The following is a 14940-nucleotide window of genomic DNA, read 5'->3' as shown; positions in this document are numbered from 1 at the left end:
TTGGGGGAGACAGGCGGCGGCGTGCCGTGGGCTCGCTTCACCTCTGCGGGAAGGATCACGCTGGCACCCAGGGCGAGCGCAAGCCCTGCTGGGGCGCCCCAGCTCCCGCATGGTTAAACCGAGACGCTGCCCCTCGCTCCAACCCTCCCGCGGCCACCAAGGCACGCTCTGCCACGTGCAAACCTGTTCGCATCACCGCTTCAGAACCCCCTTAACGTGTGACCTATTGCAGCCACACTGGCCCTCCAGTTGCTTGACTGCCTAAGGGCTTTACACCTCTATCCTTCTACCTGGGAGCCTCCCCTGCCTCCTGCACCTGAGTAGTTCTCCTCTTGGAGGGGGTCAGGGTCCTCCCTGCACAGATGTACTGCTCATGGGTCTCTGTGCTTTCTTGACTGAGAGCCAAGTCCACCTTTTCCCTCCCTGGGCTGTGACAGTTGCCAGTGGTGGATGAATGAGAGAGGGCTGTGAACACTCCAATCCCACCCAGGCAGGCATCATCAAATCCAAAAAAAGGAAAATCCCTCTGATTTGGGGTCCTACTGCCTCTACTCACCCTACCCTCCTGGCTCCCTGTACCTACCTGGGCTGCCAGGGCCTGGCAGTGGCACCTTCTTGGAGGCAGGTGTGGGTGAGCCCTGGATCTTGGGCACAGGCTGAGCTAAGACAGGCTTGGGAGAGACGGGTGGCTTTGCCGGCTTCCGGGCATCACTATCAGGCAAGGGAAGTGGGGGCAGGTGCATCAAGTCAATGGGTGGGGGTTCAGCAGGTGGGGGTGGTGGGGGCAGCTCTGGGGCTCCAGCCTGCTCCGAAGCTGGTCTGCGGCGCATGGTGGCCGAGCCATTCTGGTACACGGACAGTGGTGGGGGTGGCTCAGGCCCAGCTTCCCTTTCCTTGGCCTTGGGCCTGCGCTTGACTGTGTCAGACTCTGTTAGGATGAACTTGACATTCTCCTGCTGACTCTGCTTGGCCCGGATGCGCCTCTTGAGCGTGGCACTGGCCTCCACCCTGGCCAGTGGTGGGCCCTCCACACTCGCTTCACCCTTGGCTGGACCTCGAGGCCGCTGCCGGGCTGCACCATCTTCCACAAAGTGGCTTTGATCTTCTGGCTCCCCTGGCCCTCTGCGGGCTGTGGCCAGAAGTCCAGTGACAGGCCCACTGAGTGTGCGGCGCCTGTTTACCACCTCACCATCAGGTCCAATGGCCTCTTTGTGCTTCACTGAGGTCAGCACTGTGGCCACCCGGCCCGGCTCTGGACTGGCAGGCCGAGCTGTGTGGTGGCCCTCAGGTGGCCTTCTGGCAGCCCGTCCCCCACCCCCAATGGAAGACAGCTCAAGCATGGCTGCAATGCTCTTCACGCTGCCGGCACTGCCCGTGTCCACACTGCCAGCCAGATCGCTGGCCCGCCGGCGCTGTGCCCGGACTCCCAGCCGGCCATCTTCTATCTCAATATCTGGAGCTGGCTCATCAGCCAGGTTGGCACTGGCCATGGCTGAGCTGGAACGCTTGGGTGGAGGTGGTGGGGGTCCCTTCTTGCGGGGCCGCACAGCAAATGACTGGCTGCGGTTGACGTTCTTGTCAGTGCCAGCAGGTGCCCTCACTGAGTGACTACGGCCTACTCGCCGCTGGACTGTGGCATAGGGTCCAGCAGTAGTGGGCACTAGCAGCTCATCCCGCTCAGGCTCACTGTCAGATGCTGCGTAACGATTCAGGCTGTGGGCACGCTTCTTGGGCCGACCTGGCTCCAAGTCAGCCTCTGGGGGTAGGCACAGCGTGGGCACAGCCGCTGGCACAGGTGGGGGTGCAGGCCCTGGGGCAGCTGGCCCTGCCTCCCCTTCCACAGGCTGGGGTAGCACATAAGCAAAGCCACGGTGGGTGGGTGACTGAGGCAAGGAGCGGGGTGACATGGGTCGCTCCATTGGAGGCAGCAACTGTGGGGTGGGCTTCACCTTAGCCGTGGCTGGGGCTAGACCATGAGGTCCCCCGAGGGCCTGGGGAGAGCCTGGCTGGGCTTTGGTGGGAGTTTGAGGAGGCGTGAAGTGGCTGGCGCCTGGTGGAAGGACCTGCCTTGGCTTGCCGGGCACTGGAGGCACACTTGCCCTCTTGATGCTGTGGCCATGGCGGCCAGGCCGGGCCTCCTTGGGTGGGGTTCCAGGAGCTAGTCCCTCATCCAGTAGGTACTCCTGGCTTCGTGACATGGGACTGCCTGGTCCAGGGGGCCCGTCGCCCAGCAGCTCCTGAGAGCTGCTCATGTGCCGAGCCCGTCCACCCAAGCTGGGCTCCTGCCGCATGGTAGCTCTTGGGGTGGGCGGCAGGTGGTTGGAGGGCTTCTCAGCAGCAGCGGCACCCACCTCTGTTGGGCCAGTCATGGCTGCCTGCAGCTCACCACTGAGCTCACTGTCTTGAAAAGTGGTCATCTTAGGAGACTGGCAGTCAGCTGGGGCAGGCTCAGGTGGGGGCGGTGACTCAATGGCCATCGTTTCAAGCGACTGGGGTGCCTTCCGGCGCAGGGGTCCTCCCTCATACTTGGCGTATTCTGCTTTCTGCAGCTCTGCCAGCTTCCTCACTGCCAGCATTAACTTCTTCTGGTGTCCTGAGAGGGGAACACGGAGCAGGTCAAGCAGCCCCAGAGGAAGAGAGGGCAGGGGCTGGGGACAGAGCCTTACCGAGCTTGGTGATGCCAATCTCCTGCAGGTCCTCCCAGGTGATGTCAGTGATGAAGTCAATGTTCTCATAGCCGTTGTCCACCAGCACCTTGTAGTACTGGGCCAGGCCAATCATGGACAGCCACACAGCCAGGTTAGCCTACAGAGCAGGGGACACAGAGGGGCAGCCCAAGCCAGCTGCCCACACCTTGCCCAACTACTTAGAACAATTGGAAGAAGGAGCACTGGGCCAGCAGGGCACAGACAGACAGGAGGACAAATGGACAGGCCCAAGATGTCAGTATCGGAGACAGTATAGGTGCAGTGCCCCAGGCCAGCTCCTTAGCACAGCCACCAGGCACTGTTGTGCACACACGAGCTAACATACGCAAATGGACACGGGGGGACCTATCCTCAGGACACTCTCCTTAGGTTTTAGGGGGAAGAAAACACTTCCTTGCCTGGTCAGGTGGCCAGGGGCACAGTGCCCTGAGGAGGCACCCATACACTGTGGACACAGACACACAGTGCTACCAGGATACAAGTACACCCTGCACACAGCACTCCCAGCCACACGCAGGCATTGCACCCCCTCCTGCCTCATGCTCACACTCCTGCTGTCTCCCCACCCACATCAGATGCATGGTCACACACGTGCCACATACACACCACACAGTCATATCACATGTGTGTGCAAATATCCACAAAAGTCTTCACCAAGAACTGCCTGTTTCCTGAGCTTCCAGCTGGATGTCACTCATGCACCAACACAGCACCCTCAGTCACACTGGTGACAGAGTGAGGCGAGGCCCATGGGACCCACACATGCTCCTGAGAGGACCCCTGAGCTGCTGACTGAGTGGATGAGCCAGGAGGTGGGGCGGGGATGAATGCAGACCCACTTGTCACAGACCCAGGGCCCTGCAAGGGTTTGGGTGGCCACTGGCACTTCTCCCACTAATGACTGGAGGCCTGCAGCTCAGTGTATGGCCCAAAGAACCAGCATCAGATTGGGTGGCCGGGCCCACTTTCAGCAAGCCCAGAAACTGTCACTTGATATGGGCACATCCCTATTAGCAACGGCATAGGCCATGGTCTGTGCAGATACCATGAGAAGGTTAGTCAGCTGTTGTCACAAGCCAGCACACATGGTAGAGCCTGTGTACGAGCATGCAGTTGTCAGTGTCTTTTGGAGCACATGCGGGGGTGTAGCTGGCATGTCCCGACATGGGCCCTCTGCAGCCTGCATGGATGCTCAATGGGCAGAGCTGTGCAGGTGCTGCCTGTGTATGGAGGGACACTCTACTGGTTTCAGGCTCCCCTCACCCTGAGAGGCCCCAGCCTAGGGAGCTGCTCCCAATGCCCTCATGGACACAGGCTCTCCAGGCAACTCCCTGCTGGTGGGCCATCCACTGTCCACTTCCTAGAGCCCCAGAGGGCAGGTAAGGGCTGGAGGCAGGGAGGCTGGCTGTCTATCTGTCTGCCAGTCCTGGCTCGGCCACCAGGCTGTGGGGAGCCTTACAGGTTTGTGTTCAGGCAGCCAGTCAGGGATGCTCAGGCCGCTGATCTCTGCTGTGATCTTCTTCCGGTGGCCTGGCTTAGTGACACCAATGGCCGTGAGGTCCTAGGCACAGAAGAGGCCTGTTGGCAGGAGGCAGGGACCTGTCTGAAAAGGGGTGAGGTGGTCGGGTGGCTGCAGCTGCTCACCTCAGGAGTCATGCGGCTGATGGTGGGCAGGTCGTAGCCGGCGCTGGTGAAGTTGGGGGCGTAGAGCTGGAGCTGAAATGTGGCGAGCCACTGGCTGACTGCCTCGGCACTCTGGAAGACACAAGGCACCGGCTACAGCCCGCCCACGCCGGGCCTGCTCCCCAGCCACCACAGCACCTCGTTCTTTGCTTGGCTGGTGGGCAACGGAGCGCTGATCTGCCATCCATGGTCCATCTGCAGCCAGGCCTGGGTGAGCCTGGCACCGGCGCTCCAGCTGCCGTCAGCACTCGACCTGCCATCCTCGACCCTGAGCATCCTCAGCCCTCCAGCCTTCTTCTGTGAGCTCCTCCAGGAGGGTGCATCCAGCTGCTGTTCATGTCACAGCCTCCCTAAACTTTCCCCCATTTCTGCACCAGGGACACCCATACCATCTTGGGGAGGCAGGTAGTGTGGCCCCATGTGAGGGGGCTCTAGTGGACAGTGGCCTCCGTTTGGGCTGCTCGGTGCTCCACAGGCAGGGGTGCCTCGCCTCCTCTGCTGTGCAGGACTCAGCCATCAGTTCACACCTCCCAACACACAGGCACATGCATACACAACCCGCTGCACCCACACACACTCGTGTCTCACACCCATCCTCTTCCATCTGTGCAACCACACACATGCATATCTGTCTCATGGCTGCACCATTCCACACACACCCCTATGTACCTCCACAAGTGTGCACACGCTAGCTCACAGCCTACACAAGTGGACAACACCTATACACTCGTGTGTGCACATGTGACGCACACACAGACTAACAGACAGATAGGACAGTCTGGCCTGTCGAAGCCCCTTGCCGCTGCTGTGGCCAGACCAGACAGGCTACGTGGGGCTTATTTAGACTGTCAGCCCCCACCCTCGTGAGACCAGCCATGGGAGCCAGCTCAGGCCCTGTACCTTGCCCTCTGAGGCAGGCTCCAGCTTCTTGGGCAGCTGCTCCCCGTAGACTTGCCCAGTGTGGGCTGCTGGAGGTTGGGACCGGGCAGTACCTGGTAAAGACAGGGGATAGCAAGGCAGGGGCTGCTCAGGGTCACCTTCCTGGCAAGCCAGTGCAGCTAGGTCCTTGTTCTTACCTGTAGAGCCCTCTGGAGGCTTGATGGGGCTGTCCCCTGGGCTGGACTCAGAGACAGGCTTCTGGGAAAGCACAGTTGCCAGGAGCTACGACCGAGAAGCCAGCTCATAAGTGCTGCTCCAGGCCAGGCCACCATGGCTGCCCTGGCCCCAGCCACCACCCCGACTGACCTTGACCCCTTCAGAGCCTGCATGCAGGGCATGAGCTCCACTGCCTCGGCTACCAGCCACACTGCTCAAGCTGCCACTGCGGTCACCACCTGCCAGCACAGGGAGCATAAGGTGCCCAGCAGAAGTGCCACCACTCCAGCCCTCCAAAGGACCCAGCACACCTGCAGAAGGCTTCCTTAGCACCCAGATCTCCTCTGGGGGTGCAGAGGGCCCTGACGAGCCACCTCCCTGGGGTGGGCTTGGCTCACTGCCTGCTCGGGAACCTGTAGGACAAGCACAGCTTCCCTGAGCTCCGGGTACACCCAGGTGGGCCCTGACACAGAGTGGGGCAGAGCAGAGGTGGCACACACATGCACGCACATACACACAGCTGAAAGACCCTCAGGAGACCCCAGATATTTCAGACCAAGAGAAAGTGGTCAAGGGAACCCAGAACCAGGTGTCCTGTGGTCCTACAAGCAAAGGGGCTGAGGACTCTTGGAGGATATGACCTTCTCTGAGCTGGGACACAGGAAACAAGCTGCTCAGGAGCCCGAGGCCAGGGCTACCATCCAGGAACTAGATGACTATGGGTGACTGGCCATACCTCCTACTGCTCCCCTCTGCCCTCTTGCCCCACCTATCAATCTCCACATCCTCTGCAAAAGGTAAACGGATCCCTTGCCTCCCTGAAACCAGGTCAGGGGGCTTCCCAACCTGGTCCTGCATTCCCTTCCCAACTCACTCTTCTTCAGCCAAGCTGCCCCTGCTGCCCCTGCTCCTCTAGGTGACAAGTTCCTTTCTGCCTCTGTGCCTTCCCATGTGTGGTTCCAGCTGCCTGAACTGCTCTGCTGGTAGACAGCCCCTCCTACCTCTCCCTAACTAAAGCCAGCCTCTCTCCGTGTTCTCTGGTTGGTATGCTTCCCTCTGTGTTGACTTCGCTGTCTCTTGTTCCCTCCCACTCCACAGCAAGCCCCTTAAGAGCAAGAACAGTGTCTGAAACTCCTGTGTCCCTAATGGCCAGCTCCAACCAGAACATAGCAGGCATGCAATATTTGTGGAATAAATGAAAGAATGCATATAGGGAGCTGGCAAGGAGACAGCCCACAGGACACGCTGCTGGATCTGAGCAGCGGCTAGAATGCTGACCCTGCCTTGTCACCAGCATGCCAGAGCATATGTGTTGCTTTCTGGCCCCTATGCTCAGGCCCAGAGGCTCCTGCCTATAACCTCCCAGGGTTGGGAGAGACTTGCCTGCTCGCTTGATGATAGCCTCACCCAAAGAGGAAGGGAAGTAGCCCACTCGGTCATTGCCTGTTCTGTTGTCATGAATACAGCCCTTCCACCGGCCATCTGGATGCTGCTCCAGGACCTGGCCAAATATGTGGAGGAACATGCTTCGGAGAGACATCCCTTCATGGGGGGCCTGCCCAGCACTCCTACCCCAAATGCTATGGGAGGGTGTTCTGGGTAAGCCTGCCCCAGTCCCACCCACCCCTGCCACAGCAGCCCCAGGGACTGTCCTCACTGTGATGATGTCCCCGGCCTTCACGTTGAGGCTGGTCAGATCATAATTGTTGCAATAATCCTTGGTCGCCCGGACCTGCAGGGCTGCCGAGGCCTCTGGGGATACAGGAGGTGGACCCCCCAGTCCTGCAAGCTGCCCTCCCAGGCCCCGCCCCAGCCCTTGGCCCTGTCTGGGCCCACCTCGAAGCAGCTGCTTGATCTCCTTGCTGGCCTGGGATGTGGTGAACTGATGCACAATGTCCAGTGCCGTCTGGCTATAGGTGTTCCTCACCTGGGCATTGATCCCGCTCTGTGGAAGGGCAAGGCCCTGTCAGGAGCCTCATGCCCCTGCCTGGACCCCATTTCCCCCACGCCCTAGACTCACATCCAATAGCAGTCGAACAACTTCTGTCTTCCCACAGAGTGCAGCCTCGTGCAGGGCCGTGCCAGACTTGGTCTGGCGGTTAATGTCAATGCCGGCTTGGAGGAGGAGTCTGGTGGCAAAAGTCAGCAGGGCCTTTAGCAGGAACTCTCCTCCCCAGCACCCTCAGGCCAGGCCTCAGTTCCTGGGTCCCCAACTGCCTGCTCAGGTCAGAGGTCAAGCTAGCCCTGCCCTCTGTCACTGACTACAATCGTATCTGATGTTTACCAAGCACCTGTCAAAGTGTCCATCCCTTGCTGACCCCCAAGGTTATTTTCTTGTCCAATTCTGATGTAGTCCCTGTGAGCTCCACTGTATGGATGAAGAAACTGAGGTTCAGACAAGTTAAGTGCCTCTCTGAGCTCAACCAGCAAATGGCAGGGCCAGGATAGATTCTAGGCTGACAAGATATAGAAGACCCTTCCCCAGCTGGGCACAATGGCCTGTAATCCCAGCTACCTGGGAGGCTGAGGCAGGAGGTTCAAAGCCAACCTCAGTAACTTAGTGAGCCCCTAAACAACTTAGTGAGACCCTGCCTCAAAATTTAAAAGGGGGGGCAGGGGGACAGGAATTGTGGCTCAGTGGTTAAGTGCCCCTGAGTTCAATCTCTGGTATCAATCAATCAATCAATCAATCAATTACAAATAGGGCTGGGGAGGTAGCTCAGTGGCAAAGCACCCTAGGTTAAATCTCCAATACCAAAAAAAGGAAACAAACAAAACCCTTTCCCAGTCCCTCCTGCTTATCCTTTATTCGGCAGCTGAAGGCCATACTCAGAAGCCTGACCATAAAACTATGGCTTCTGGGAGGCTCCTCTTATCCCCAGGCCAGAGGCAGAAACCCTGAGCTCCTGGATGCTGTCAAGCCCCAGGGATCCTGAGGTTTGGTCCTATCGCTGTTAATAGCCATACCTGATGATGTCAATGTGGCCATTCTTGGCTGCGAGGTGCAGGGGGCTGGTGCCGTTGGGGTCAGTGGTGTCTCCTGGGCGGGGCTCCAGCAAGGCCGCACACATATTGCTGCTCAGGAGCAGCTGGACCACCTTGAAGGAGGGGTCAGGGCAGGTAGGCCCTGGCTTGGGGCTTCCCCAACCCCCATCCCAGGTGAAGAGGACAGGTAGGTGGAGTCCCACTCAGCTCCCTGAGGAGACTTACCCCAACACGGCCGAACTCACAGGCCAGGTCCAGGGGCGTCTTCCCAGAGTTGTCCACCATGCATGGGTTGGATTGGTGCTGCAGCAGCATCTCTGACTGCAGGCCCATGGCACAGTCAGTCCCAGGCATCACCAGCCCCACTGCCCTGCCCACCCTGCCACCCCACACAGCCTCACCACATCATAATGACCGTGCTGGGCCGCCAGGTGCAGGGGGATGTGGCCCTCATCAGATGGGATGTTCACCGCCGAGCCCGCCTTCAGCACCAGTTTCATGGGCTCCTTCCGGCCTTGCCAGGCTGCATAGTGCAAAGGCCGCATGCCTGGGAGCAGCAGGGCTGTTGGGAGCTGACCCCTGACCCAGAATACAACCCTGATCTTATAACATCCTGCTTTGATGGAGATATCAGCCATCCAGGCTGCAAGGACCCCACCCTGACTTTGACCCCCTGTCCTTGGCCTTGAGGCCCTGGAGCAGGCTTGCCTTTGTTGTCCTTGATGTCCACAGCAGCCTGAGCCTCCAGCAGCAGGGTGATTAGTTCTGTGTTGCCATTCAGGGCTGCATGGTGCAGGGCTGAGAAGCTGAGCAGGCAAAGGACAAGTCTAGGAGAGGACCAGGCACCTGGCCTTGCCCAGAGCCTACCTAACCCATGGTGCCACCACCTGGCTGAGAACTCACCCATCTGGATCCTGGAAGTTGACATTGATCTTCTTGGTGGATCCTAGGAGTTCTGGGGGAAGAAGGAGACATGGTTGAGGGGAGGCTCTGCCCGGCCCCTCCAAGTAGCCTAAAAGCAGGGGAGTGGTGGCCAACTCCCTGGTGGGCTCTAAATCAGGGTCTTAGTCTATGAACATGCACTTGGTTCCAGGTGCCAACTTTTGGGGCCTTAGTTTCCCATTGCACGGAGATAGGGAGCGGGTGTTCACTGAACTAAGCACTGCGGGCTGTCCTGACCTGGGAGCAGGAAACAAGACCATGCACCCACATGGGCTTACACATGTGCACACACACCCTCTCCCTCAGGATGCTGGCTGAGCACCTGCCACTGGTGGGAGGGAGAGAGCCAGCCCCATCTGTCTCTCAGAAGGACCCAGATGGGGCCGGGGGTGGCCAAGGAGATTGGAACACCGGAAATGGGGTATCTCTGGGAGAAAAGTTGGTACAGCTCCCCACTGCCATCCCTGGATGGCCCTGGGGAGGAGCTTTACACCTGCAGGGCAGAAAGGGAAGCAGGCAAGCAATCCAGGACACTAAGCAATCCTATGTTGGCCTCCCTGCTCCACAGGGTCCTGCTCAGACCCCCAGGCTCAAACCTCTTAAAGCCCTGAAGGGACAACAGCTTCCCTTTGGGGCTAAGTCTCCTCCTGGGACCTCTCTCATTCTGGCTTCACCAGCTGCCTAACAGAGGAGGAGAGCCCACCAATGCTTTCCCAGTGGGCTCAAGTCCACCAGGACCTGGGCCAACCCCCTGCCTGTCTGGGCCATGGTTACATAACCCGTTTGTGGGTCAGTCACTCCATGAGGTGGGGCTGGCAAGACAGAAGCCCCTTTGTCCAGGCCCAGGATAGGAGTGGGGGTAGGGACCTGAGGGCAAGGGATCCAAGGGAGTCGAGTCACAGAGACCCGGCTGCAGGGCTCTGCTCTGGTGCAGACTCGGCTGTGGCACACAGGGTATGGGTCCCCCAGTGACTCTCTTGAAATCCATGAAGTCAGAGGGACCTGAACTCATCTTTACTCAGTCACTTAGTAGCCTGTGGCCCTGGCCTCTGGCTTCCCCCATGAGCAGAGAAAGGCAGCAGGCCATGCCGAGGCGCAAGGGCATTTCCGGACAGCAGGCACTATAAATGCTAGCCGTGCGGGAATCCCACCCCCGCCGTCCCGTGGGGGTCTCCTGGGCAGAGTGAAGGCATTTCTACTCCCCAGCCATCCCCTCTGCTCAGACGCTGCTGGCGCCAGTACCCATCTCAGTTGGCAACAGAGCCGCTCTCCCCATCCGTGGCCAAGGCCACAGCCTTGGAGTCTAGCTGGGGTCTTTCTCAGGCAGTTATGTAGTATCCTCAGGTCAATGCCATCCACTTCAGTGCCACTTCAAGACTCACTCTGAGCACACTCAGGATCCTTCACTGCTCAGCTTCTCACCATGTCATGGTCACCAGGGGCACTGCTCCCAGGACCCCTAACTACCCTTGCCTCCCCACCAGCATCCCTACTCTCTCCCTGTGCCACTTGATCTGTCCTCTGTACCCACTAGTCAAAGCCCAGGAGACCCTCCAGCACCCATCTCACTGGGTGGAGACTAGAGTCAGACAATGGCGTTACAGGACACGCTCCCTGCTCTTCTCCGACCTCTCCACCCTCCTTGATGTTCCTTCCACACAGGCTGCGCTGCCATGGGGCCTCGGGACCTTTGCACACATGGAGTCTAAGTGTGGACTACTCTTCCCAAGTTGTCCCCATGGTGCTCCCTTCACACCCCCCAGGTACAGAGGCTGCCTGCTCAGCAGGGCACTCCATGGCAACCCTTCCCCTCCCACATCTGCTGCATTCTTCTCTTTAGACCTCGTTGCTGCCCCCTTGTCACATCTACTTATTAACATATACGCCATCCCTCTCTACCATTGAACTATGTGCTCCCAGAGGACAAGGGCTCTTGTCCACTGTGCTCAAAGCTGCACCCTCAGTGGCTGAAACAGCACCTGCCACTACTAGATGCTTAGTCAGTCACTGAACTGATATCCTTGTTCCATACAGTGTCCATCACCAGGGCCAGCTTCATGAGCATGTGACTGCACGGTTACTCAGAAGGGCCCCATGCCTGAAATTTGATTTTTTTTTCCAGTACTGGGGATTGTACCCAGGGGTGTTCTATCACTGGACTATATCCCTAGCCATTTCTTTTGCTTTCTGTCTTTCCATCTTTTTTTTTCTTTTTCTTTCTTTCTTTTTTCTTTTTGTGTGGGTATATGTGTGTGTGGTACCAGGGATCAAACCCAGGAGGCACTTAACCATTGAGTCACATCCCTAGCCCTTTTTTTATTTTTTATTAGAGTCAAGGTCTTGTTGAGTTGCTTAGGCCTCACTAAATTGCGAGGCAGGCTTTGAACTCATGATCCTCCCGCCTCAGCCCCCCCCCAGTCACTGGGATTACTGGGATTGAATTTAGGGACACTCAACCACTGAGCCACATCCCCAGCCCCATCTTATATTTAGAGACAGGGTCTCACTGAGTTGCTAAGGGCCTTGCCATGGCTGAGGCTGGCTTTGAGCTTGTGATCCTCTTGTCTCAGCCTCCGGAGCTGCTGAGATTACAGGTGTGCACCACAGCACCGGCTCTATTTTTTATTTTAAGATAGGGTCTCCTCGCCAGGTTGCTGGGCTCTAATTTACAATCCTCGTGCGTCAGCCTCCCAGCTACCTGGGATTACAGGCATGAACCACCATGCCCAGATGAAATTTAATTTCTGGATAAGGGCCCTGCATTTTCATTTTGTATAGGGCCCTATAAACTATGTGGCTGGACCTGCCACAATCTCCTGCCATGAGCTGTGAGGAGTGAGGACATCTAACCCAGGGTGATGTTTAGGATGCTCTGCCCCCTACTCTTCTGAACTCCAATGTAGCTAGCTTTTAGCATATCCCAAGACTTCCCAAAGCCAGGCCCTCTATTCCCTCCTACGTGGGGCCTCCAGGCAGCTGTGGATGAGACTGGAGCCCACAGCCAAGTCTTCCTGCTCACCTGGCCACACCTGCAGGTGCTGACAGTTCAGATGGGCTTGGAAGCCAAAGTCCAGAAAGTGACATGGGCACCAGTGGGGAGGAGTCTCCATTACAAAAGGGACCATCCCCACCAGAGGAGGGTCACCTTACTAAGGTCATCTGCCTGTAGTCCCATCAGGAAGAAAAGTGGTGACAGGAGATAGTGAGCAGGCTGATGTCTCAGGAGGCCTCATACTGCCTGCAGGGGACACTAGGTACCCAGGAGGGTCCCAGGACTGAAGAGGGCCTAGGACTGGGAAGGCTGTCCCACACAGAGACAGTTTCTCTGAATGAAGTGGCTGAAAAGGGCTGGGGAAGTGGGGTAGGGCAATTGTGGGCCAAGCTGAATGTCCTGGGAGGCCCTTTCCCTGAGGTCACAAAGTCCTATGCATTCTATATCAGTAAAAACTCCACTCCCCAATCTGCCCTATAGCTTGGGACTCCATTTCTCATGACCCTAGCCCTCTAATTGCTCTCCTGAGACTACCCCCACCTTTGGGGTCAGATCCACACTCCAGGCTGGAAGGAAACTCTTAGTGGGCCAAGGTGAGAGGGAGGCCTGCAGAGGCCCAGGGTGTTCAGGGAATTCCTCCAGGACGTCCTGGGGAAGGGAGGTTGGGCTAGAGGCCAGGGAAGGGCTCCTCCACGGCAGCAGAAGGGCAGCCCTGGTCCTGCATTTTCCCTTCCAAGCAGTCTCTTCTTCCTCAAGGACAATTGCTAAGTGTGCAAGGGGAGGCTCCCTTCAAGGCAGGGTGGGGGGCTGACAGAGCCTGGGGTGACAGCAGCTGTCGGGCAGAAGGAAGGAGAGGGATCAAGGACACAAGCATGGTGGGAACACCTCTGGGCTCCTTGAGGGGGGCTTGAGGACAGTGCTGGATGCCCCCGGCCCAGTGGCCTAAACTCCAGCTGTACTTTGCTGAATCAAAATACATCTTACTCCAAAGCAGGCCAGCGTTGCCATGACAACTGTGCTAATTCATGGAGGGATTTCTCTGTCTGATTTATTACACCCGCCCCTGTGAGTCAGAGAGCACAGATACAGGGGGCCAGGGCAGGTGTCTCTCCTGCCCCAGAGACCAGACTAGCCTGAGGCAGAGGTAGAGATCCAGTTGGAGGCAAAGCCCCCCTCACCTCCCCAGGATGGCAGAATGGCCTGGACTTCCTGTTGTCAAGGGAAGCCATCACAGTCGGCATTTGCTGAGTGTTTACAAGTGCCTGGGCTTCATTGCCCTCTCACTGTTCTCATGACACTGCTATGAGGTGGGGAACCCAGAATCCCATCCTACAGATGAGGAGACTGAGGCCCAAGGAGCCAGTTATTTGCACCCAAGGACATATGGCCACTAGGTGGAAGCCTATACCTTGCCTCCTTAGAAGCCCTCTTTTCTCAGCTCTGAGGCCCTGAAATCAACCCAATAAGCAGAGCCTCCCAGCCCTGGGAGACAGAAGCAGGGCCAACCTGGTGCCTACAAGGCATGGGTGCCCTTCGCTTTGACTATACAAAGTGAACAGGAGTTGGCCAGGCAGGGCTGTTGGGGGCAGTGTTCCTGGGGCTCAAGAACCTACCCCTCAAGGCAGTCCCATATCTCAGCATCCCTTTGGAGAAAAAGGAGGGGGGCCTCCCCAGCTTACACAGTCCATGGGGTGGGGAGTGAGGACACCCAGATGTGAGGACAGCCAGTGAGGACGCTTCTCCACACATGCCAACCTGCAGAGCCCTACCCGAGCCGGCACAGGTGCCCTGACACACTGACACGGTCATACGTGCGCAGCCGCACACGCTGCTGGTCCACACGCCCATCCATCCATCTCCCGTGGCCCCCAGGGAGGCTCTGAGCTGAGTCCGGATGAGTGCTGGGATCTGGGCTCCAAGCTCCCAACCCTTCCCTGGGGCCTCCACAGCGCAAGCTAGGGAAGGACAGTGGGGGCCCCCACTCCCTCAAGCTCCCCTTTTGCATCAGGGAAACCAGGGAGGACCAGGGTCTGTTGGTTCAGGCCTGAGCAGTGGGCTCACAGCGCTTGTCTCCCAGGTGGCACCTGCTTAGAGCCCAGACCGCCCTGGGCTGGGCGACCTTGGGCCTCTGCTGTTATCAATAAACAGCCCCCCAGGCCATGCCTGGGCAGCCACACCCCCAGCGTGGTCCTGCCCCCCCAACCCCAAGCCTGTTATTAAACATGGGGTGGGGAGAGAGGTCTGACAGGGATTGTCAGTCCCCAGGTCGCCCCTCATTGCAGGGGCCCCCTCCCTCTCTCCGTGGTGTGTGAGTGTGTGGGGGCAATAGCCTCGCCCTTTAAAGGCCCCAGCTGAGACCTCCAGCCTTCAGCCCGCAGCCTGGGAAGGGAGGGGCCAGAGGCAGAGAGGGAGGGATGCGAAAGCCTGAGGCCGGCCGGGAGGTGGGTGCCGCAGGTGCCCGCTGGGGGGACAGCGGGACGGCGGCGCTTGGTGCCGCCCCTCCTCCAGCGCTGGGGGAACGACCGAGGGTCTGGG

The 14940-nt window shown here is 58.5% G+C and overlaps 1 protein-coding gene across 1 annotated transcript in view; it reads right to left on the bottom strand.

Annotated features, from left to right (window-relative positions):
- Nucleotides 1-10091, bottom strand: part of Caskin1 (CASK interacting protein 1) — an 11818-nt gene extending 1727 nt beyond the window's left edge. The window contains exons 1-19 of the mRNA XM_048790061.1: nucleotides 10010-10091; nucleotides 9375-9426; nucleotides 9180-9277; nucleotides 8873-9018; nucleotides 8697-8792; nucleotides 8454-8584; nucleotides 7507-7615; nucleotides 7323-7431; nucleotides 7144-7238; nucleotides 6870-6987; nucleotides 5798-5899; nucleotides 5637-5725; nucleotides 5468-5552; nucleotides 5292-5383; nucleotides 4353-4463; nucleotides 4168-4269; nucleotides 2667-2805; nucleotides 584-2593; nucleotides 8-43 (exon numbers count right to left, since the gene is read on the bottom strand). Of these exons, the coding sequence (XP_048646018.1) occupies nucleotides 8-43; nucleotides 584-2593; nucleotides 2667-2805; nucleotides 4168-4269; nucleotides 4353-4463; nucleotides 5292-5383; nucleotides 5468-5552; nucleotides 5637-5725; nucleotides 5798-5899; nucleotides 6870-6987; nucleotides 7144-7238; nucleotides 7323-7431; nucleotides 7507-7615; nucleotides 8454-8584; nucleotides 8697-8792; nucleotides 8873-9018; nucleotides 9180-9277; nucleotides 9375-9426; nucleotides 10010-10076 (3787 nt within the window). The 5' untranslated portion in view covers nucleotides 10077-10091. The remainder of the gene's footprint in view (nucleotides 1-7; nucleotides 44-583; nucleotides 2594-2666; nucleotides 2806-4167; nucleotides 4270-4352; nucleotides 4464-5291; nucleotides 5384-5467; nucleotides 5553-5636; nucleotides 5726-5797; nucleotides 5900-6869; nucleotides 6988-7143; nucleotides 7239-7322; nucleotides 7432-7506; nucleotides 7616-8453; nucleotides 8585-8696; nucleotides 8793-8872; nucleotides 9019-9179; nucleotides 9278-9374; nucleotides 9427-10009) is intronic.
- Between the last annotated feature and the right edge of the window lie 4849 nt (nucleotides 10092-14940).

Source organism: Marmota marmota, unplaced genomic scaffold (genome assembly GCF_001458135.2).
Source record: "Marmota marmota marmota unplaced genomic scaffold, marMar, whole genome shotgun sequence".
Lineage (NCBI taxonomy): Eukaryota > Metazoa > Chordata > Mammalia > Rodentia > Sciuridae > Marmota > Marmota marmota.
The sequence above is the reverse complement of the archived record's forward strand: the minus strand, read 5'-3'. Positions and strand labels throughout refer to the sequence as shown.